The sequence below is a fragment of the Scophthalmus maximus genome, chromosome 2 (assembly GCF_022379125.1).
Source record: "Scophthalmus maximus strain ysfricsl-2021 chromosome 2, ASM2237912v1, whole genome shotgun sequence".
In the NCBI taxonomy this organism is placed as follows: Eukaryota; Metazoa; Chordata; class Actinopteri; order Pleuronectiformes; family Scophthalmidae; genus Scophthalmus; species Scophthalmus maximus.
The window spans coordinates 29,229,380-29,253,655 of NC_061516.1; the positions used below are offsets into that span (position 1 = coordinate 29,229,380).

Sequence of the window (24,276 nt, forward strand, 5' to 3'; positions counted from 1 at the left end):
CCTGAGAAGACTCGTCTTAACAGATTCTCAGGGGAGGATAGACAAAATTCCACGGCAAGTTACACCATCAGTAGGGCGATGCATGCATAGGTGTGGGCCAACAGTTGCTGCAAGTCAGTTGTCTGCATCACACAGAAGGTTTTCCATACAAAGGTGTTGTTTGTTCTCTACTGCAGAAGTGAAACTTCTGTCTGGTACACTGCGGAAGTGAAACAGAGAGCAGCTGTCTGGTACATCATGTTCTCTGTTGTCGATGTTCAAATGCCTAAGTACACATATACATGAAAAGGTTACAATTTTCCATAACATTTCCCCCATTTAATTATATATATTCATGTTAAATCACACCATGACATTTTAAATATCATGTCCATGAGTTCAAAATCGCCATTTATCTTCACAGTTTCTGTCAGAGGTGGATGAAGGCCTGCGGCGTTATGAAGTTCCTGTTGTTGATATTTTCTGTCTGATTCTGTTTTCATGTCTTTAAGATCATTCAATCTGTCCCTCACGTTCTTTCTCTATTATTGACCTTCGCTTTTGAACACTTTTATAATTTCTAGTGTCAAATCACCTACATCGAACGTGCCTTCCCTGGACCAGGAGGGATCTAATCCCTTAGTCCACTTTGAATGTATTTCATGCATTGTGGGTGCTTAGTCTCCACAATGGCTGCTGGTGTTACACTCATTTTCCTGGGTTGCTTAAGGATCTTATTATTCTAATTCGTGTCCGTTCTTTGGCAGCTTGAAGAAGCAGGAAGTAATGTCTTATAATTGGGATTTATTCAATTACGTTTTTAAGACAATTTGTCAAACCATATGGTTGCAATTTGTTAATTCACCATTAATTTTAATAATTAATTCAATCCCTTACACCATGCCTCGATGTTCAATATTGTGGAACAAATAACCCAAATTTCTACTACCCAATGAACTACTGTGAGTCAGGCTATACCCTGTGGATCAATAACCCACTGTGGATCAATCACTAATCACTATGCATCAATAAAACACCGTAAAACAATCACTAATCACTTTGTATCACCAAAACACTGGGAAACCAATCAACTACTCGCTATGTATTAACACAACGCTGTAAACCCCTTTGTTGAATTTGCTACTCGATTACTACGGCTCTTAAATAATTACTTAAACACTGCTTATGTTTTCTGCATAAGCACGGACTCTGTTGACATGATCTTACTTATTGCCTATAGTTTCATTTTTTATGTTTTATTAAAACTGATTTATTCTGGTTTGGCCCCCGCTTGGTTTTCGTACGCCCCTGTTCAGGCGAGAGCCGCAGCTCTTCAGAGTTTTCTCCCTGACTCTCATACACACACACTTGGCCTGGAGCCAAGCCCCTCCTTTTCTTTTTTGTCAAGTTTTGTTCTCCTTCTTTTAATCTCCACATTCACACAGACACAGACTGCCTCAGATGTACTTTATATCTTGTCCACTATTTCATCGACGAAAGGTACGTGTCACTTGCAACATTTAATTTTCCTGTGTTACTTTTTCTTTTTTTTTTTTTAAATACGCAGGTTCCAAGCTTCAATTCAAACACTTCCCTTCAGACAGCACTGGCTTTTCAGCTTTATACACGGGAGGGTTTGGCACCTCGCTTCCAGATTTTATTTCACTTTTTTTCTTTTTTTTTTACCTCATTCAGCTTGTAATCAGATATTCCACTGCACTGTACTGTGTTGTATGTTGATGCGAAAGACAAAAGGCAGATCAGAGCACAAAGAACCCAACACAGAACACAATACAGAACACAACACAAGGCCCCGGGCGGTGGTTTGTCAGTCCGTCTGGTCGGTTTAAGTTGTCTTATGATTTGAATATCTCCTTTATGTCAAGTGTACAATATATCAGTTCAAAGTCCCCCTTGTTATTTCAGATGGGGCTCATCAAAATGACTGTGTGATTTTTACATGTGCAGTGTGTCAAAACTGTGCTGGTCAGCTGTATACATATAGTGGACTATGACAGTAGTTCATAGAAGTCCAATTATGTAAGGAATTTCAGGTTTCAGGAGGTTTGCAGAAAGACAAGTCGAAGCAGCCGATGAGCAGTTTCAGCGGGAGACGTTTATTTCGAGATGTGGTTCACAGCACATGTGGGCGTACAGCTCTTTTGTTCTCACTATCTACGAAACTGGCAGCGTGGGATGTCACACGTTTGTCCACACACGTACACATCTGCCTCATCATACCAGATATCTTGACATGGTAGCTGGTAGGTGCACATAGGACATGTAGAAACAGTTGTCAAGTGTCGTACACAACAGTATTCTGCAGAAATCACAGGCTGTGATACATGGTGGACTTCTTATCCGAGTATTTTTCCTGACTTTTGAAGGTTATTCGAGTTTCTGCAGAAACAGCTGCTTTCTTCAGAGGCATCGCAGCGATAAAGGCGAGGCCGGAGACAAGGTCTGTGTGCATGTCCTGTGTTACTGAACTGGAAACTTAACTTCAACCTCTAACATGTCCTGCGTATCTGTAATTTCTACTTCACTGCTGCTCCTCGCCTTCTTTTTTCCCCCAGACCGTTATCTATTTTGGCCTTGTAGTTTTGACATAACCAGTCAGATGTGGAATGTAATAACGCTGCAAGTACACCGACTTGTGACTTAATGGGAGTAGTACTTTTCATGTAGAAAGCATATCATGAGTTACTCCCACACAGTATTCAGAACGTGTTTGGATCTAGAGCGAGCTCTATATTAAAGGGGTAGTTCAGTGATTTTGAAGTGGGGTGATATGAGTTACTTATGCATAGTCAATATGTTACCTTATCAACCTCATACAACCGCACTTCAAAATCACTGAACTTTCCCTTTAACTCAGGGGAATAGGTAAAGAACATTGCAGACAGCAGGGCCGAGATCTTCTGAGTGGCACTGGCCCCCCAGTGGCAGGTGTCAGAGAGGCGTCAGAACAGATTTAAAGTAAATGTTGTAGTATATCTTTATCGTCAATTTAAAAGTAACGAGATTAAGATTGCCGCTTCCGATACTTTAAAAACAGTGGTACAAATAGAAAAAAAGTAAGGTACATGTGCAATGCAGCGGGCGAAATCCTAACCTCCTTGGCAGAAGTAGGCCTAATTAAATTAAAGGAATGAAAGATTTGAAAAAAATTTGGACGTGGTTGGCTCAACAAAAATAACAAAACTGACGTACGGGAGATGGCCGGTCGTGACAGAATCCCATAGTGTGTTGTCAGGGCAATTCCTTTGTTTATTAAATAAATATCCTGTACCCTTGTAAAACGTCAGGCCAACTTAATCAGTTCCACAATCCAACTTTAGATAAGAATTTTGTGGGTGTTTGTTGTGTGGCATTGGACACGTAAGGCTTGGTTGTATTACTTCCGTTGAGAATTACATTGTTCATAGAATCTCTGAATTTTAAAAAATAATTGGCAGCTCGTGGCATGTCCTGACTCCTGAAACCCCTGGGGCTTTGATCCGATGTAGTGCTTGCAGTAAGGGGGGCGAGGGCGAGGAGCATGTACTGATGTGATAGATTGAGTTTTAGTATCATTTGATCATGGATTCTAATAGACAAAACAGTATTCATATTTCCATGAGTATTAAAATCACATGGACCAAACAGGCAGAAATGTTGCACAAGGGTTGACAGTATTAGTGTGTTATCTGTTCGACAGTATTGGTCTGTTATCTGTTTGTTCAGTCTTTGGAGATGTCACTCCAGATTGATTAGTTAGTAGTGCGATAGTCTGTGCTCGGTCTCCATGACGCTGCCAGAGAGAAAGCATCGTGTGGTGAAGTTAATCCCATCTCCCCTTTTCAGGTACCACATTTTGGTATAAATTCAATGGTGATTGTTGAATACTTTTGGCTTTGTTCTGTATAAGTGTGACCTGTTTTAAAAGCATTACTGACAGAGTTCGATGCTCCACGTGTTCAGTGTGGTCACCCTAGTGGCCGAGAGGAGGACGAAGGGGTCACGTGATACCTGCACGTTAATATGCTGCTGCCCAGCGGCACACGGCATGACACTGATGAGAGATCATAATAATAATAATAATACATCTGAGATGATCGAGTTTGAAGAATGTTCAATACATTTGTGTTTGCTCTAGAAGTAAATGTGCATAAAAGAAAGATGTAACATGAAAAGACATATAAGTACAACTGTTTATAATGTGTTTTCGTCTATCAGAAGTACATTTAAGTTTGTTTGTTCAAGACAGTTTTATGAAGTACAGGCTATTTTGTGTGTATCTATCAGAGAGAACATCAGAGAATTGTAACAATGTTACAGAAGAACTCTGTATCAATGTATATATTGCACTATTTTGTAAACCCTTTTGAATCAAAACACAATTCTCCATGACGCTGCCAGAGCGAAAGCATCGTGTCGTGAGATTAATCACATCTCCCCTTTTCAGGGTGTAACACTGACACTCAGAATTTCCATTCTGGCGATCAATAAAGGCGTATCTTATCTTATAATTGTCTTTGTCTGTAGGCCTAAATGTCTGTCTTGGAAGAGCCATATCTGTATCTTCATACTGGAATCAAAATATAGAAAAGCAGATTGATTTGTCATTATTTGATTTGTGTCTGCCGATTTGGTTAAATTTCTCTCCATAATTGTTTTGTTTATTAGCAGCTACTTTGATGCACCATTGTGTTTTGTTTTTGGCAAATGCTATAGGCACCCATGTGTCAGTAGCCAACAATGCTATTTGCACCCAGTTTTTTCTTTCCTAAACCTCACCAAACGTAAGTATGATAATAAGTATAATAATAATAATCAGTAAGAGTGAAAATAAATTCTTTTTGAGACTCAAACCAAGCGTGTAGCCATAACATGATGGTAGTGAATTCTCTCTGACACCCGCCACACGCCTGCCATTGAGGTGCCAATGTCACGCGGAGGATCTCGCTGCTAGGGCTGGGTGATAAAATGATAGAGATAACTATCGCGAAATAAGTTTTCCTCGATAGAAAAAGAAGACAGGGTGAATGTAATAGAAATAATTCCATCCATGTTTCACAGCCACGCCACATCAGGTTGACGCGCGCAGCAGAGCACGATGGAGGGCGACGCCGAGATCTAAAGGGGGCAAATGGTCTGCCGCTGCCGCTCCCGAGTGGTGTAGCGATCTTGTTCCGATGGCATGGCGCGCGGCCTTGACACACTTCCTGTTCCAGTCTTTGACTGAAGGATGTCATGATGCATGACCAAAGTGTTGTTTCACAGGCGGCGGGCCTGAGGGCTCAAAAGGCCTTGGCAGGAAAACTTTGTTTTGTGAGATAAGATGAACCTTGAGTGGGGCCCTGTCTTATAATACGAAAAAAGACGATAACTATCATAATTTACAAGAGTATATAAACATGATTATTAAACTTCATTCCCTGTGTTCCCACAGTTGAATTAAACCTTCTCCCAGAGCAGTGATGGCAGCAGCAGCCTTGGCCAGAGGCACCAGGCTCCTGTGCTTAACATTCTGCATGATGTGCTTATTTGGCTCTGGAATCTCAAACGAACTGAAGGAGAAACTGGTAAATACATCGTCGGCGACCTTCATGAGTCTAAAGTGGCTTATAGACGTGCAGCGAAGTTCTGGCACTTCCCTTAAATCTTCTGGAGAGGATGTGTGCGAGAAACTGTCGGGGACTCAAATTTCTGGACATTTTCCGCAGTTCATGTCTGAAAACAGCTTGTTTTTCAGTGGAGCAGTGGGAGTTTTCATTGATAAGGGATATTTTGTAATACAGCGTGATGTGGCAGCACAAACAAGATGGACAGAAGATGAAATTTAAGTTCATTTTATTGCAAAAGGATATGACTGTATGCCAAAGAATTTGACAGTATATCTATTGTGCCTCCTAAATCACAGAGGATCCTGAAGGAGCAACTCTGGAGAGAGAAGCAATTAATAGAATCTGGAAAGGCGAGTTGTTTAATCCCTTTTATTGAATTGCTTGTAAAGTTGTGAAAAGAATAATACTGCAACCACAACATTTTAAACCCCTTGTCATACATTTTATACCCTACAGGCAAACCTTGAGTCACAACGCCGAAGCCTCTTTAAGATACTGAATGAAAACATGGCCAAATTGAACTGTTTGAAAAAATATTCGACCTTGTCGGCATCTGAGTTGGAAAGTGTGGTGAGATACACGGAGAGAACCGACAGTCGCGTGAGAGGCTCATTTGTGAACATGGCCGAAACGTTGGATGATTTGGAATTGAAATGGGAGGAACTGAAAGAAAGTGTAAGGTTTATGGAGAGGATGGTGAAGCTACAGCCGGACCCTCTGAGGCCTACGTGTATGTAGCCTGTGTGTAAAACCTGTACCTGTTCTAGAGCTTCAGTTTTAAGAGCTTTATTTTCACATATCTTGGCTTTTGCACGGCGAAGCTTTGCTGCAGCACATCATATATGTGGGGACATGTTACACACAAGGACTCTTTTCTCTCACGGGTGTGTGAGTGCTGGTGTGAAGGTGTTGTATTTCATTGGTGTATCTTTTACATTGTTATCACTTATGTATCTATGATTGTTTCACTTGCTGGGGTTTTATCTTATTGTTGTTGTTGTTGTTTTTAGAATACTGCTCATCATTCATTTCCAAGGAATACTTTTTCTTTAAACCAATAAAGGACATGAAAGTGCCACAAATTTCAGTCGAAGGGTGTGTCCCCCTCGCTTTTTATTGTTACTTTATCTCCCTGATACTTGTGCGTCTGTAGTGTTTTCTGTAGTGGTAAACATGTATTATCATCTGATATACATATACATATATAACCCAGTATTAACTGCCATTATTCCTCTGCATCTTTCCGACCCTTTTCTCTAGGGACCTAGTAGGCTAGTCTGAACTCACCCTCATGGTGCCGCGTGCAGTGGCTCACGTTTTGACCGCTACATTTCCAAGATTATAAATGTCGGTTTAACGCCGTGATGAGTTTTGAAGGGGGCAACAAATATCCATCACACATCAAGAAAAAAAGTAGCTGAGCCGGAAAAAAAAAAGTCTCGCTAACAGGTAAATAAAGGTTTTATGTCATCTGATGAATGGAAAAATTCAATTTTTATTTGTATATCGCCAAGTCACAACATATGTGATCTCAAGGCACTTTCCATAATCAGGTTGAGTCCTTACAGTAGTACAGTTTACCGTCCTCGCATTGTTGAGTTGTATTGCGCGCGCGCACATTTGATCTGCGTATGTATAAGCAATCCACGTCTGCATCTTAGAGTGTAGTGGGCTAAACTACTGTTCTCCGTTCGGTGCTGGTGCTCGCTAACTATGGTAGAAACAGAACTCCCGGACGGAGTCACAAATCAGAGGTGAAGCAGACGGTCTTCGAGCCAAGTGGTGTTTATTTCACAAAATAGGACACAAGCACCATGAGTTACCCCAGGGTGGACTGAAGTACACATTCTGATCTTCCAGTTTATATACTTTTGGTCCAGGGGTTTTCCACGCCCCTGGACCTCTTCCCACACATTGTGATTGGTTTGACATTCCACTATTGCCTTTCTAATTTCAGACCTACCCGTGTCTTGACCATCAGTGGTTGTAATTTTTAAAAAAAGCCTATATTCAACCTAAACATTGGTATGCCTTCACATGCAGTTTTCCTTTTAGCTTCGAGCACATGGTGAGTACATTCCAACATGCGACTGTCGCCTGTTCGACTGCATATGAGCCATGTATGGGACGTGTAAAACCTTCCCAACCTGTGTTCTTCAAGAGATCATACTCAACAAGAGACACCCACCGGTGGTCCATTCGGTCCTTTTTACCTACAGTCATCCTCTCATCATGTGCATTTGTGAAACCCCCAACATCCTGTCTGCCTCTGAGATGCAGCTGCAGAAGCTACGCAGGGTCAGACTCCGTTACCAACTTCTGGGTGCTGACTCTGTCCTTTCTAGCCGGGAACCTATGTTCTCTAGACCCAACTGAGGAATAAACTTGCAAAGACAATGTGATTGGTGACACATTCATTTCTCACTGGGAAACTCAAAGAATTTCCACGACGCAGAGCGGTTTACTTTCTAGTTTCCCCTCGAAAAAAGAGAATTAAATGCCCTTTTGGTGTGTAAACATCATATTAGCATTGACAGAAACCTCCAAGGGGTTTCTTTTAAATTCATCTAAAGGAAAAACTGTTGCTTGTTTGAAACAAATCTGCCATTTGAACATCGACAACAGAGAACATGATGTACCCGACAGCTGCTCTCTGTTTCACTTCCGCAGTGTACCAGACAGAAGTTTCACTTCAGCAGCAGAGAACAAACAACACCTCGTGTGGAAAACCTTCTGCGTGATGCAGACAACTGACTTGCAGCAACTGTTGGCCCACACCTATGCATGCATCGCCCTACTGATGGTGTAACTTGTCGTGGAATTTTGTCTATCCTCCCCTGAGAAACTGTTAAGACGAGTCTTCTCAGGAGGAGATCTCACCCAGCATCACTTTGTGCATGTTTGTCCACACTGCTGTCCAATGACTGTAACCATTGGCTCTTTGCTCTCGTGCATTAAAAACTGGTGCTGTTGCTCCCGTCACTGATTCCTCTGCAGTTGCAAACTGCTTGTTGGTTTCGACCCTTTTGTGCAGAAGTTTCCCCTACACAGCCATCTCATTTTTAAAGCCATGATGAAATGTGAATCCAGTCTATGAAGCAGATCATTGCATGACTTTAGCTATGCAAAACACTGTATATAACACATTATACAGACCACGATTCTTAATTATAATGAAAATATACAGCACAAATGTTCTGCAATATACCCAAATCTCTGCATGCACTAAATTAGTCATACCTTTATTTAATCTGGAATAATAAGGATGTCTTAAATAAAAACAAATCACTGTTTTATCGCTCATGGTTTGACAAGGGAATTTAGTTTGTTAGTCAAGTAGTCAATACAAATGGTGTGTTTCCGTCAAACTCTGCTAGATAACCTGTGCAATATTTTCTCAATCCTAACAGGTATTCTTCAATTTTTTAATAATTGCAATCTCACAGAAAGTAACTATTTTCACCAATCACATTTTTATTGGAGATATGGATATTGTGAATAAACCATGCAGTGAAAAACACATTCGAGTTACTTTGGACTGGGTTTCACATCCGGCAGCAAAATTCTTTTGGTGTCATCGTCATGGGCGATTTACAGTGGAAAGCTTCAAATTTGACACAGGATTTACTGTGTTAAAGAAATGTTGAGAGATTCAATAGGCTATATCTGTGTACTTTGCAATTCAAATATCATTAGTTCATTCATGCTTTCCCTGTGAAAATTCCCTTTGGTCTGATGTGCAAAAGCTAGGAAAATAGCTACTAATGTAAAAAAAAGCAGTGTTTCTGATGTGATATTATATTTTGTATTCAATGGATTGAATGGTAATGTCATTTATATTATTCAACCTTTCTAAGTAAATTCCATATTCCAAGTAAAGACCTTCAATATTTGAATGGGAATGGACTTTGTGTGAACAACTGAAGGACTCAATGAATGCACTTTGGACTCATCGGGCCTGTTCAACTTTCAACGAGGAGCAGTGGGACGGAAGCCGGTCAGTGCCACACTGCATTTACGTTGGTTTGTGTTTCGTGTTTTTCATTAATGAAAGAGTTACCGGTGAGCGGTTGTCTGTGTCTTGCCACAGTCAGCGGTTCTGCAGAAGTTCTTCAGCTGGATAATAAGAAGTGGTCTATAACTCAGTTGGAGCCATAAAAATGAGAGAGAAATTCACAAGGGGTGGGGGGTTAATGTTGAAGGTCAGACAGAACTGATATGTCTTAACCACCTCGGAGGAATTTTACTCGCATGATACATAAATTCTATTCTTTAAAAAAAAAAATGCAAATAATTCAAAAGAATTTCATTTTCAAATTCATCAGTGCTTATTGTGTCATCACATTCACCTGATATGTATATCAATGTCTATAAAGCAAAAACAAACAAATGATTTACAATTAACGTTTGATTCATATCAGTCCTATTGAACCAACCCAACACGGACGCAACTTATCAGATCAATACTTATTTCAATTCGACCAAAGAGAGAAATAAAGACAAACCATCAGCAAGAATATAAATTCACACAATAATGGAGTAAGGCTCGAACACGTTTCATAAAGGTTGTGTTAGAGACACAAGAATCAACGGAGTATCAACCTAAAATCTCAACCTGCTTAACAAGGCTAAATCTCTGCCCCTTGCAAACACAGATTACAGCAGGGTGATCTTCACTTTTCACAAGCCACCTTCATCCTGCAACGGGACAGAAGACACACGTTAAATTCATTCCCTTACTAACGTGTGATTATAATGTTTTTATCCTTTTATCCATATGAGAGTATTTTTCGGAATATAAAAAGATTAATTTTTCTTAAATCAACTTCAATATTGACTTTTAGGGCATTACAAGGTAAAAAAAATTCACACAATGTGGTTAAGTGTGTTTCGGATTATGTTTGAAGGAGTGCACTTCCTTTTGATCTGTGTCGCTGTTTGATACAACTGTTTAAAGTGTTATTGCTTCCTTTTTTATTATAACCTACCCGGACCGATATGTGTACATTTCATGACCTGGGGTTCAGAAACGCAAAAGGATTGCGAGCTCTCCTCTTCTTCTATCTCAGCTTGAGAAACGGATTTCAGAATGGAATTGTGTTTTTTTTTAATTGTTGTACAGAAGTTGTTCGCCCACCTCTTTGCTGTCGCGGCAGTCCCCGCAGATGCATCCCAAGCAGCCGTTGACCACCTGGATGCCGCAGAGCACCAGCTGCAGCGTACCCATGGCCAGCAGAATGGAGAACAGGACGACGTGCCACATCACGGCGTTGGCAGGGTACTGGCAGAGTGTCCACAGGGTCTGGTTTACCAGGTAGCTGCCGTTACCTCTGCAAGCGAGATCAGACGGTCAGGGCACACGCATTGCACGGGACGCCCACAGCACTGAGGGATACAGGTATGAAGTAGGCTAAGTTTGGTGTGCACGAGGAAAAAGCTGCAATGACTGGGTCGAGGAAACGTGTCTTTAAGGACGGAAATGGAAAGATACGACGAGTTGAGGGGGAAATAAAGTGGGAAATAAAAAGGAGAGTATTGTAGCATGTGCCGGCTTTTTGGCCTAAAGTCCCGGCGGGACGCAGTTTTTATGGACTGATGACTACTCGAAATGGGGCACAAAGGAACTGTGTCACCCAGCGCGTGACCAACACAAGGCAGAGAATATAGTGTTTGCCTGGTATCTGTGTCCAGCGGTGGAAACGGCAGATGGTGGAACAGCCACACTGACAAAAACAACTCAACCTTACAAGAGAAGAAGAGGCAAAAAGAAGGGGAGTGATGGAAAAAGAGATGAAACAAGAGCAGGCCCGGCATTCACTCCGCGGAGAGACCTTGAGAAGCTGACTGTTAGTAACACAGCCAACCCTACTTTTTAATACTACCGGACATTTAACTCAAGGTCATTTGTTTACAGTTGTTTGCTGCTTTGGACAGTTGGGTAAGCTATGATGCAATGTGTTACACTTTATCTTAACACATAGCTTTGAAGCCAACATGGATGTGAAGTCCATTGAGAGTATTAAGAAAAATGTCCAATCTTATGCAAAATGATATCACCAGCAGTGCTGACTTCCTCAATCATCTCAATAATGACTTTGGCAGGTTTGGAGCACTGAACACCACACCAGCAATGAGAGCGTCTCCACTTGGCGACGACCAGGGGCTGAGTCTTGACCAACGGACCCTGAGGAAAATCAACCCACGGAAAGCTGCAGGTCCTGCTCAAGGGGTGCGTGGACCTGCTGCCTCATGTCCTGAGAGACATATTTAACATCTCCCCGCGGCAAGACGTTGTACCATCATGCTTCAAAACCTCAGCTCTCATCCCAGTCCCACTAAGAAAAACACAGTTACTAGTCTGAATGACTTCCGACCCCCGGTAATCTAACCATGGAGAAATCCCCAAAAAAGAAAAGAGTTTTATTAATTTTCCACAAATAAGGTAAGGACTCATATGGGCCTGCACAGAGCCCTTGAGAGAGAGAGAGTAGCGACATCTCCGATCAGCAGTCGGATCATGGAGCCCATCAGTAGTTCCCGGAAGTGAGCAGCAGCGCATCAGAGTAGCAGCAGAATGGATCAATGTCTGTGTTGCACTCATGAAGGGTAAGACGTTTAAATAATCCGATTGTACATTATCAGCACATCTGGATCAAATCAACATGCGCATTAAAAGCATTTTAGTGGATTATAATTTATGATTATTTATGATTTCAGAAAACTTATTGACTAACTACATAGAGTAACTACATAGGCATGTCGGTCGGCTTTATTGTAAATCAAAACATTTATTGATTACTAATTGCTAAAAACTGCAGTTCTGTCGCTCTGAATAATGGATTCGAATTGCGCGCCAAGAACTTCCGGGAACTATCTGAAGTCTAAATGAGTCATGTGACGTGCAAACATTTTGGACTTCCGTTGTCACGACTCTCGTTCAACGGCGTTGGGCCTGCATAGTTCTCTGTTTTATTTCAAAGGAGGCCTACACATGCCAGTGCTTTTATTCATAAGAGTTTGGTGTTTCCCTTTGTTACAGTACAAAACAGCTATAAAATGTCAACAGTTTAGTTTTTTCTTGTTCTATAGTTTCACAAAACTGAACAAACTATAGTTATTTCAGATACACTCTAACTATACATATAACACTTTTTTATGCTGCGTTATCTTCATCTCAAGGGTCAAATAGGTTTTGCGGCTCCAGATGAAAATATGAAAAATGCCTCTTCTGATAGTAAAGCTTGCAGACCCCTGACTTAACACCATGTCCGCAGTGCGCAGCTGTCAGAATAATGGAAACAATGGAGTCGAAGCGCGCTCTGCTGGACAAATTGCGTAATTACACCCTTTATCACCCGGAGCATCTTTTTCTGCATTATATGTTCTGAAAAAACGTTATCACATCGGAGCATATCGTCAAACATGTAAGCCGATACAGATATGTATCTTCCTGGGCTTATATATATATATATATATATATATATATATATATATATATGTATATATATATATATACACACACATACACACACACACACACACACATATAAAAACGCACACACACACACACACACACACACACACACACACACACACACACATATATAAATATATATAATATATATTTATATATATATTATATATATTTATTCATAGAACTCTATTTTATAACCCTGTTTTTCAAAAACTGTTTTTAAAGGAGCCATTTTCTTAATTTCATTCATGCTTCACATATTTCTGTGTTTTGCTGAATGACAATAAAAGGAATCTTGAATCTCGTGTTGAATCTTGAATAGATGGGGTTCTTTTTTTAGATGGCTGCTAATCAACAATCATTTTTCATTATCAATATGAAAATATTTCCCCTCCAATTATTAGGTCTACGGACAAGGACAAGGTGAGGTGGGAGTTCCCAGCTTCATTGCAGAACGGGCTGGCCTGCCACCTACCGGACTTGAAGAATATTACATATCTAGCTTTTTATAATGATGAACTAAAGCTGTTCTGCTTCTCAAATAAAAATAAGGAAGCTGCTCATACAGTGGGGTCCGGTTTGTGCTCTCAGACTTTTTTGCTCCGCTGTAGCTGATGATAAGATAACACATAGGTAACAGAGATGAGCGGATACATTGCAGATGAGGAACTGCAATGGGGGAGTGTTTTTTTTGTGTGTGTCTCTTCCAGAATTCAGAAAAGTGCATTTGGAAGCATGATGATGTGAAGAACACTCACGTGCCGAGGTTTTCGAAAGGGTATTCCCATTGGCCATTGGCCAACTGACATTTGGGTCCAATAGCCAAACCTGCCGAGGCCACACTGGTGCAGTAGATTGCTCCGACCAGGCCAAAAGCAGAGGAGAACACGGAGCTCAACATCTGGAGACGAGAACAAGCTTGATCATTATTTTACTGCCTTGTCCTGCGCTGACTATGGACATTACTGGACTATTATCTATTAGCTGTTAAAATGGGTTCACTTTACTGGGAGCTTTAACCGGGTCCCTATTGATTTTTCTCTCCACCTGTTAATGTTTTCTTTCTGGTGTAACCCTCCGAGGTTGCCATTGTGACCAACAAGCGCAACACAAATACCTTGACTTGACATAGTTAATTACTTTGAATAGTTCATTTAAAATGTGGAAGTACACTGATGAACGGTAACAGTAAATCCTTTAATAACAGCAGTACACCAGCCTTATGGCGTACCGCTGATAAAATACACCCGATTCAAGTTTGTCCTTTGCTCCTTTATATGATATCTCCTCCACCTTTTGCCTCTTAACACCCATCCTAATCAGTCCAGTCCCAACAGCGCCATGTACACATTTAAATATTCCGCATGACTTTACTCACCCGGCAACGGTTGCCACAGCAACCCGTCCCGCAGCAACCCTTGCCCCCGGCCCTGATAGACGAACAGCTCGGGCACAGCATCTGGAAAGTTGAAAATATAAAATGGTGGCTAATTTTGAGTGCCTGAGTTTCTCCAAAGCATTTAATGTGTAGGTTTGGTGTGTTTGTGCTTGTGTCTACATAAATGCACACATGTATCGACACATTTGCATTAACATGTGTGTGTCTCTCTGTGTGTGCTGTCTTATCTCTTTAACCAAATATTTGTGAATCCATGATAGATAGAGGTGGGAAAGGAAAGACACCGAATCGACCTGTCGCTGTTCCAAAGGATAATATCACCGCAATAAACGTGTCCTTCAACCAGACTCAAAGGTCTCTCTGATCCATTTATAAGATTAAATATTTATGAATTATTTATTGCCCTTGTCATAACCAAGAATGTCAAGATAGTGTGAGTGGAAACTCTCACAATCAAGTCTTTGTGCGTTTGTCTTCGGTGATGAGACCATGTTTTTATCACTTAACCCTCAGTGTTTCCCAAAAGGTTCTCCTCCTCTCCGAATTGTATTGAAAAACATATAATTTGAATGAGTAAAATCAGAATGCTCGAGGAAAAGTACTTGGCGAGTGGAACTGTACTTGAGTTCATGTACTTTGATCTTTATCTTGCTTAGGTTGAGTTTATTCCTCAATGTGAAGATGTTTTCTTGTATGACTATACCACTATATTAAGTAGTATTGTCCACATAAACATTTATTCATATTTAGTTTTTTTTCATTATAGATAATTAATGTTCTGGATTAGAATTTAAAATAAAGTTTTGTGCGTTGCTGCTTTTCCGAACCCACCACGGACACAGGTACAAAGGTATCTAGAAGAATCTGGCTGTCAAATAAGTATAGTGCACAAGTCAAAACCAAGACAGGGCAGGAGTTCAAACCAAAACAAAAGATTCACACAAGAATTATTTTAGATGAATAAAAAAAGAATCCAATAAAACGCAGACATCCCACAACAATAATAATACTCATGATAAAACTCAAGCAATTACATCAATGGCAGAAAACCCCAATAAAAGACCCAGCCCCACTGTGAACAGATCAGTACCCAGTACTCACAAAGAGGCCTCCTCCAATGAGCCCCCCCATGAGCCAGACCTGCAGGGAGATCTGGTCGTTCTCCAGAGTGTTCCCATCGGGGAAGAAGAGCAGCAGGTTGGCGATCATGCAGATGAAGGCCGAAGGCAGCAGGATCAGGCCCACCAGGCGGGAGCACTTCCCCGTACAACACATGGCTCTTTACCTTTTCTTCTCCTATTCACCGCTCCCTGTCCCTTTTCGCCTCTCGCCCCGCGTATCTCACCTTTCTTCTCAAAGTCGGACGGAAGTGAGCAAAAGCTGTGGTTGAAACCCCCAGGGACTGGGAAAAGGAGAGGCGAACGACAGCGAGAGGCTCACTGCTGACAGCTCTCCCTCGCGCACAGTGAAAGTCAAACACGAGCGGTGGCGGTTACAGCAGGGAGGAGAGAGGGAGCAAAGGCCACGTGTCGGTGTGGCCGCCTGCCATCTGATGTCAGGCCCGCAGATCTCCTCACTGGCCTCAGATGAAGGTCAAACTCCCGCAGGCCGTAAAGAAAAACCCCCAATTGTATTATCCTAATGTGAAAGACGTTCATTTCTCACAGATGAACGAAACAAACATGAACCTTGACAAGAGTGAAGGACGGGTGAGCCTCAAAGGTTTGGCTTGGAATTCCTTTTTAGGGTGAGGGTCAGTGTTGGGGTTCAGGCGGGATGGACGGGGCGAGGGAAGGAATGACGTCAACCGCCCTCCGAGACACACCGGCTCAACTGATGGGGCGTGTGTGTGTTCCGCCTCTGCCCTTTGATACCTGCTGATGATGATGATGATACCGCTCTGTTTGTTCGATTTATGGCCTGTTCAAACACAAGCGAGGGCTTGGCCCACTGCACACACAGTCCGTGCACTAAATCAATGTTGAAAAAACCCCCACAAACAAACCCCTCCAGGATTGGCGAATCCAGTGTCGGAGCTTTGGAGAACTTCTCATTGCGATTAGTGCACAAGTGAACCCCAGTGGTACAAACCGAGCTGTGCGGGACAGAGGGACAGATCCAGGAAGACAAAAAAAATTTCCACTTTCTTTCATAGGAGGTTTTTTACAACATTTTGGGATTTATTTTTCAGGGAATATCAGGTATATATATATAGGCCTTTCTGGCCTTTTTTCTGTTGCTATATATAATACTGTACTAAGTGTATTTCTCTTGAGCAGATATACAACGTCAAGAGAGAAGTGTACGTTACATTGGTTTTCCGTGTCCACTGTTTAGGACCATGTTTTATGACTAATAAATAACTTTGGCTATCGGGCCACTTCCTATTTTCATATTTACACTATCAGAACTAGCCGATCATGTGTAGGATTGTGCTCTACTGAGTTCCCCTGTAGTTTGTATTGTTTGTTTTTGTGTGACACAAGTGTCCGTTTTCACATAATGCAAAACCTGAGACTGCCCTGTGCAGAGACCCAGTGTTTTCATTTAATTTAGTATTAGTTTAGATCATCTCACACAACATAAATTCAAAATACATAAATGAAATGTACAAGTATGTGTGTACAAGTAAGTGTAGGGTGTGGTAGAGTTAGACACCTGTACTGGCTTATGTGGAAACCACACCTAAAGGATATATATAAGATAAGATATGTCAGTGTTCGAGATCAAATTGGACATATGTTAGCTGAAAAAAAAATACAGAGTGAAGAATATACAACAAATTTACGGTACGAATAACTTTTCAACCGATTTCAAGAGTGCGTATTATCATTCTCAATCAAACAATTAAGCGGCAGAGCATTTGTAAGTCTTTTTTTTTATACAATGACAGAAGAATCCTTTTAATTTATATTTTTTCATTGTACAAGGCCACTCCACGATAACTAATAGAAAACTGACCACGGGATGTTTAATACAAAGGAAGAAGAAGATGCTTAGGGATAGCCCTAGTGTAAAAATCTTGTTTGCAGGTATGCTCACACGGTTCATATTGTTAATTCCATTCAATCAGATTAGTATTCAATCAGATTGCCATAAATTAAACTGAGTAGCTTTTGTTCTATAGCAGTAGTTGGTTGGTTTCTGGGGGCTTCCACTGTATCTGATCTGGACTTGGACTGAGACACAAGGGAACAGGGAGTATGAAGTGGACCACGGCTCAACAGAGTCTGTTTTTGGTCTTGTTTTGTGAGCCTCTCACCACTAGGGAGAAGTGTGGCTAAAGTCAATGAGGGCACAATGGCACAAAATGAAGCGGCAGGAGGAAAGGTCCGAAAGGATCGGGATTAGCACGTGGCAGATCATTTTAATTGCCAAGACCATTATATTTTCTACGTCCGCAAACAGGGAAAAGGTTTACAAAAGTATGATCACTTGTACATCTACTGTTGTGGTATATCTGATATACATTGTCCTCTCAGAAATGATCGGGATTATCCCGTTGCGGTCCATTGTGATGGTTCCAATTTAGTTTGTATTGGTTTAGACAAGGTTTGCATGCAGCAAAGAGGGGGCAAATCCTGATCTTCTGTATAAACGTCGTGCCTTCTGGATACACACATTACACATTCTTCTCCCAATGGGCCCAAATGATAAACTATCACTCAATTTGATGCTTTGCTGTCGTCTGGCTTCCTTTTTCCTGAAGTCCTGCCTGACCCAACGATAGATGGATCTATCTTTGTGACTTCGTTGTAACGCCGCGAAAATTAGGATAATTTAATATAAAATCCTCTTTTTTTTTATATTCCTCTGTAATGGCAGTCGTTCCTTTGTATGTTGTTTGTAATGTCATGAGCTGTCATCTATTCATTAGAGTTTGAATTGCCACATATTTGTATTTTATCCTTGGATCTCTGTTGAGCTAAATATGATTTTATGTTTCATACTGCGTGACAAATGGTGGGGGAGCCACACGGCGAAGCATATTGCCAGTAGGTTTCTAATGATTCTGTTAGTCCCGTTTTATAGATATAAAGATGATAATGCACTCTGCTTGTTGTAGTTGTTGGTTTCAGCCTTGTATAGAAACAATTGGATCATGTCCCTTTGTACGGAGCTGGATTTTTGAGCAAATAACATTTACTTCTAATATATATGATTATATATAATTAGATTACTTTCCGGCAGTAGTTACAAGTACTACTTGAAAATGGGGAAAATGTACAATATCATATTCCAACCACTAAGTGAATAAGCAGTATTTTAGTGGGCAGAGAATACAAGGGGACATTGATAGTGATTATAATGGTTACCAGCGAACAGTATGATTTTGGTTATGGATAAGGCCGACTGTTGCGTCAAAGACATCAGAGCCACGGGCCTTCTTTGGGACGATGGAACAGCCTTGGACATGTGGTGACTTTTGCTCACTTCACCTGCGGAACCTCCTCGTTGGAGACACCGGAAGACTGGAATATGACCGTACTGCAATTAGGACAGCGATTAGCAAAGATCCTATTTCAGTTAACTTTAGTTGGTAATTTTAAATGTATCTCACTGAAATGTCCTTGAACACAACAGGTAAGATGTTTGTGGCTTATCTTTTTTAAATTTTCTTCCATACAGGTTTGAAAGTGTCATTTTCAAATGCAGAAAAGGCGAAAATCCATTGTAGTTAGAGTTATGTTTCAGAATTTACTGTTAACACAACCTCTATGGACTATTACAGTGACAGTATTAGGACCACAGATGCGTAAACTCAACACGTCATTCATTCAATTCATTCATTCGGCTAGAAGTAGTTTTATCAGCAAAATTGCTTAAAATCAAGAGTGCTGGTTTCCATCAGCACTCAGTTTGTATCCTCATACAGAATATGAATCGTTTTTCATAACATACATGTAAGCGGTGTTTTTGCATGCTGAGGGAATTTCAGGGACGGACGATGTGGGACAATTTGAGGGGATGGAGTGGCACAACGTGATTGACAGGCAGTGGTGGATGAACTTTTACAGAGCGCAGCCCACCCTCCATCTCCTGCTGCGGCCCCTTCTCAGCTACAGCCAGGCAGATCCTTCTGACCAGGCGGATATGAAAAGCAGACGACGTGATTAAAAGTGCAGTGGCAGCACTCCAATCTCAATCTCCGTCCCCAGTGGTCCCTGCTCGGCCGGAGTTTGGACTCCTGCAGCCAGTCAGATCTGTGCGGCCAAGCAGGGCGTCACAGATTGGAGAGAGGAAGGGGTGGGATGGAGTGTTTGAGTGCCTTAATGCCAAGCATGACCTTAAGGCCAAGCATGACCTTACGGCCAGGGACAGGTGAGGTAGTATGTATAAGTCAGAGGGAGATTTACAAGACCCAATATCTGTGTCAAAAAAAGATACTTATTAATGCTGCAGCAAATAACTCATGAGTTCCTAGTGACGTTCACTTCAAGCACGTGATACATTTTTACTTTGATAGAGATCTCCTTTGTCTGCCACGTCCTCAATTACTAATATCAGGGGAAGGGGGAACTTAACTCACAATGCTGAGTGACCTGACCTCAGTATTTTACTTGTCAAATCTGGACTAGATTTTCACAGAGGGGCCAAAGATTCTTTAAAAGGTGGTTTCACATCTGTGAAACATTTATTCTATTTGTGAAAATCCAAAAAAAGGGGGGATTTCATTGCTTTTTTCCCCTATGGGGCACATTGGACCAGGCCCTAACAGAAAACCAACTAGACTAGTCCGAATCTGGACTAGAGTGTCACAGGGAGGTCAATGATTCTTTAAAACATAGTTTCAGATTTATGAAATCTTTAATCCATTTCTGAAAATGCAAAAAAGTGTGATTTCATAGCTTTTTTTTTTTTACCTCAAGACCACATTTTGATTTACCATCATCACGTCCTGTCTCAAATACATTCAAATACAAATACATCCCCTGCACACAGTAGCAGCGTGGCCATACCCCTGACATGTATGATATCTATGGAGAGGAAGAACATAAGCTCTCTGATTATAGCTCATATAATATAATCATCAACTTCCCTGGGAGAACTTCATCTTGGAATTCCAGCAATACCGATGGACTGTCAACTTTTTCATGCTTTCTTTTCCTCCTTTTAGTATTTTCCTCAGCTCCTCCTAAAGTTCTCCAAGTGGAGTCTTCCCTCTGCTACCTCTTTCTTTGCTGAGCACATTTGCACATTACAAACTACCATCTCGTGACACTTAAGCCCTCAATCCATTTGTTAAAGCCATCAGGCTTACAGACCATATTTCATATCTTGTCTTCAGTTGAGGGATGATCTTGAACTGATGATCTTCCTCTTCCTCCCTCCTCTCCTATTACCCACAATTCTTGTCCAATCTACATTCACGTCTTCATCCTCAGAGGAGCTGCCACTCTGAGCCGGTGGCACAATCCAGATTATGCTACAAATCACCAATTCAAAACTTTTCCACAACCACAACAGGAACTGCTCCGTCTGCCACTCAGTCACAACACATATCACAATATGAATCTTGTTTTACAGTAACCATGACTCTGCAGGCAGCATGTGATTAGTTGGCTGGAAACAGTCTAACAGGCGCTACCTGCAGCTCTTAGGCTCACAAATATAATAGAGCTATAGCTATAACAATATTAATAGTAGCAGCTGTTTCCGGTATTTATGCGCAGCTCACATAGGGCCTTTCCCTATATATTCCTATGCTCAGCAGTCAAAAATTAAACCGCAAGTGCATGTGAATGGACTCAGATATAATCCACCTGTTTTATACATTAGGTCCTTGTAACAGACACAATCACACACACACTGTGAGGACAATCACACCGTAACAGGTTCAACAACTCGCTGACAGTTTTGCTCCATCCAAAAGAGGCAGGAGATTTGACGAGATCCGAATGGGAACAGTGACACCATGTTAAAAACAACTGGGTTTTTTTTAGGCTTTATTACAAAACAAACATGACAAAAACAATAATTTTTTTAAGTTGAAATCCACGCTCACAAACAAGGTGGTTGTGTCTGGCGAGGTCCTTTCTGCGAATGCATTTCACATCCTACTGTCTCATCGACAGCGACACATCTGGGCGGCCGCCAGTTTCCTCTTGACGGCTGTGGCAGTTCATGCAGGAGCACGCCCGGCTCGTGGTCACTGAAGTTATGCTTCTTTAGCCTCTGAGAGGGACGTCTCTTTGTCTGAAGCCCCGGACTGGGCAGTCTGGGGCTCTGCAGTCCTTTGGTGCCTTTGGACCCCTGGGGGTCTGGGATCTGAGCGCCGTGTCAGAGAGAGTAATAGAAATACAGAGAGACGGACCGAGGTGCTGAAAGATTCAAAGTGCCAATTACGAGAGAGCAAACGACAACAGACGCCGAGGGGAAAGACAGTATGGCTTTTGGTCACACGTGTGGACATTTCATCCTTGATTCTTTGTGACATCTGAATTGATGTCCACAGGTCAACCTCCGACTGCTTATATTTACAGTTTTATTTACATCCGATACATTTACTCATATTCTCAATAAGCAGTCTATGCCAGCCGACACTGTAGTGCACCTTCTATCTCACAGTTCTCTCGTCTCTCCCACACTCCCAGATATTTTCTCACATCTCTGTAGTCTCTCTTCATGCCAGGGCTCCCATTCAAAAGCATTTGGCAGTAGCCATTTTGCATTTCTCCCAGCAGTGTTCAGTTTATTTGGAGGATGCATAATGGTGTAATCAGTAATAATTGCTTTTTATCACCTTGTCATATTGAACTTTCTTCACATCGAGCCAGTGGTGCCGGTGATTTAAACATGGGGAAGCTGGCAAGCTCCTCCTCTAGTCCTCTGATTCCTTCTCCTAACCCATCACCCAGCCCTTCGTCAACCTCGTCCCCCTCCGCTGACTCCCTCTCTCCCCCCTTGGACCTCACCCTCTCCTCTGTCCTTCCAGCCAGCAGGTCTGCCGCCAAAATTTCGGAGGCAAACTTCAGCCCACTGCTACTTGTGGTGGAGTTGCCATACAAGGCATTCCCGTGGCCATTGTTTGAGTTGCTGTGGATCAGGCTGTCGCTGTAACTGTTACCATGGTGACTGCCATTACCCTGGTTGCTGAGGAGGGTCGTCGTTGTAGTTGTGGTCGCTGTCCCATTTCGCTTTTCGGTCAGCCTGAATCCCTCAGACAGCAAGCTGGCACTGCTCGGGGACTGTGGAGTGGCTGAGGAGCCGAGTAAGTCCCGCCCCTTCCCCGAAGACAGCGAATTGTCCGGCAACTGGTGGCCCTGGCGGCTAGTGATGCGCCGCCGAGTCAGGAAGTACAGGAGAAACACACCCAACACGAGACCCCCGCAGAAGAAAAGGACATAGATAGCCATGACGTGCCGACCTCCGGCTGTGGCCACTTTTCCTCCAACAACGGGGCCTTTTAGTGTCAGCTGATAGGCTGCCCTGCGACAGGGGGTGTGGTCTCTGATACCTGGTCCCACCTCCTGGATTCAAGAGAAGTAACAAAAGAGATATTGAAGTTTTACTGTTAAGTGAGCCGTCTGTGCAGTAAAAATTAGACAAAGATAAGTGTTTACAATAACAACATGTGTGCTATCAGTGGTTTTACTTGTGTACCTGGCATGTGCAGATGTATTTGCCCAGGGTCTCTTCGGTGACAGTCACCTCCAGGTCAGAGTGATGTTGCCTGGTGTGTCTGTGGAGAGGATGCTCCCAGCTACAGGGCCTGGGAGACAGCTGGACGCATGGCAACAGGAGGCGCAGACCAATGGAAACCTGCAGCTCCCTGATGGAAGGGGAGCAACGGCCTGGAGGAGCGAGCGAGCAGGGAGACGGCAGAGAGGTGAATGACAGGAGCCAGAGACACAGACTTCGCAGTTATATCAGGGGTTTTTTCCCCCACTTATTTGAAATCAATGAAGGACTTAACACTTGCCACACTGACATCGTGTGTGATTGCCAGATTCAAATATAACAATGGGGTACACTTACCTTCCTTTATATCACATTTCTTCAAGGCATCCTCTACCGTATCTTCTGGACCAGGCCTACAAACACACAGAATGTCGTTAAAACTTTTGAATCAAAACTCATTTTAGGAAGAGGTCTTTCCGGGTTCCCACTTTTCCCTATATCTCCTCAAATAATCCATTAGTCCATTGATAGCATATTAAGTGTCATGTGATCACTTTTCTCTCTCTCTCTGTCTTTTTTCTGGTAGTTTCTCGACATAATCTTAAAATGGGGTGTTCTTGTAGTGCTCACTTTGCCGCTGTGCCCCTGCAGGCTTCTTCCTTCGTGCTCCACACACAGCCCAGTCCTCTGGCCCCGGCGCACACCTCACAGTTGGGATACAGAGCGCAACCTTCGGCCTGGATACGAGCCAGAGACAGAGGGCTGCCCACCAGAGCCTGGCCCTGGAAACACAAGGAACAATTACAGAAACACTGAGCAACGGAGCAGATATGCCCCGGCACTGCAGGTGAATGACTCTGTGTGTGAAGTCATAGTACATGGATGCGTGTACTCCTACCTTGTGTAGTAGTATATTGTTAATGGGTTCGTGTGAGGTGAACAGAGGGATCTCCTGCAGTAAGGTGGCATTCTGGCCCACTACCTCCACCTGGTGGAGCTCCCCACGATCTGCAACACACACAAACACACGACACTGTACATCATCAACCTTTATCAAAACCCTTTTTGTTTCATACGATTTTATGTCATTTAGATCATTTGAGTAAGGTCATACAAAACTGGCTGATTTCCAGAAAGTCGCGTCTGTTCAGTTTTTTCTCTCTCTACAACCCTCTAGCTGCTGCTCATGGCTC

At 42.2% G+C, this 24,276-nt stretch overlaps 2 protein-coding genes and 2 long non-coding RNA genes across 6 annotated transcripts in view; 2 read left to right on the forward strand and 2 right to left on the reverse strand.

Annotated features, from left to right (window-relative positions):
* Window positions 1–1,337: 1,337 nt before the first annotated feature.
* LOC118300028 lies at window positions 1,338–5,943 on the forward strand. Of its 2 annotated transcripts, XR_004790035.2 has the most exons (4): window positions 1,338–1,479; window positions 2,367–2,440; window positions 5,414–5,546; window positions 5,885–5,937. It is a non-coding gene; the product is annotated as an uncharacterized LOC118300028 (long non-coding RNA). The 2 variants fall into 2 exon arrangements; XR_004790034.1 differs by lacking the exon at window positions 2,367–2,440 and having other exon boundaries at window positions 5,885–5,943.
* Window position 5,944: 1 nt separating this feature from the next.
* LOC118300029 lies at window positions 5,945–8,580 on the forward strand. Its single transcript, XR_004790036.1, has 2 exons — window positions 5,945–7,037; window positions 8,259–8,580. It is a non-coding gene; the product is annotated as an uncharacterized LOC118300029 (long non-coding RNA).
* A 462-nt stretch (window positions 8,581–9,042) lies between these two features.
* On the reverse strand, window positions 9,043–15,996 carry tm4sf5 (transmembrane 4 L six family member 5). Its single transcript, XM_035624073.2, has 5 exons — window positions 15,563–15,996; window positions 14,441–14,521; window positions 13,821–13,963; window positions 10,726–10,918; window positions 9,043–10,286 (listed from the first exon to the last, which is right to left on the reverse strand). Exons 1-5 carry the CDS (start codon window positions 15,734–15,736, stop codon window positions 10,269–10,271), a joined length of 609 nt encoding a protein of 202 aa, XP_035479966.1. The 5' UTR covers window positions 15,737–15,996; the 3' UTR covers window positions 9,043–10,268.
* A 5,395-nt stretch (window positions 15,997–21,391) lies between these two features.
* The window catches only part of sema4f (sema domain, immunoglobulin domain (Ig), transmembrane domain (TM) and short cytoplasmic domain, (semaphorin) 4F), a 45,898-nt gene continuing 43,013 nt past the window's right edge, over window positions 21,392–24,276 (reverse strand). For both annotated transcript variants that reach the window (XM_035624072.2, XM_035624071.2), the window contains exons 11-15: window positions 23,982–24,091; window positions 23,714–23,865; window positions 23,441–23,496; window positions 23,066–23,256; window positions 21,392–22,932 (exon numbers count right to left, since the gene is read on the reverse strand). In XM_035624072.2, the coding sequence (XP_035479965.2) occupies window positions 22,210–22,932; window positions 23,066–23,256; window positions 23,441–23,496; window positions 23,714–23,865; window positions 23,982–24,091 (1,232 nt within the window). In that variant the 3' untranslated portion in view covers window positions 21,392–22,209. The remainder of the gene's footprint in view (window positions 22,933–23,065; window positions 23,257–23,440; window positions 23,497–23,713; window positions 23,866–23,981; window positions 24,092–24,276) is intronic.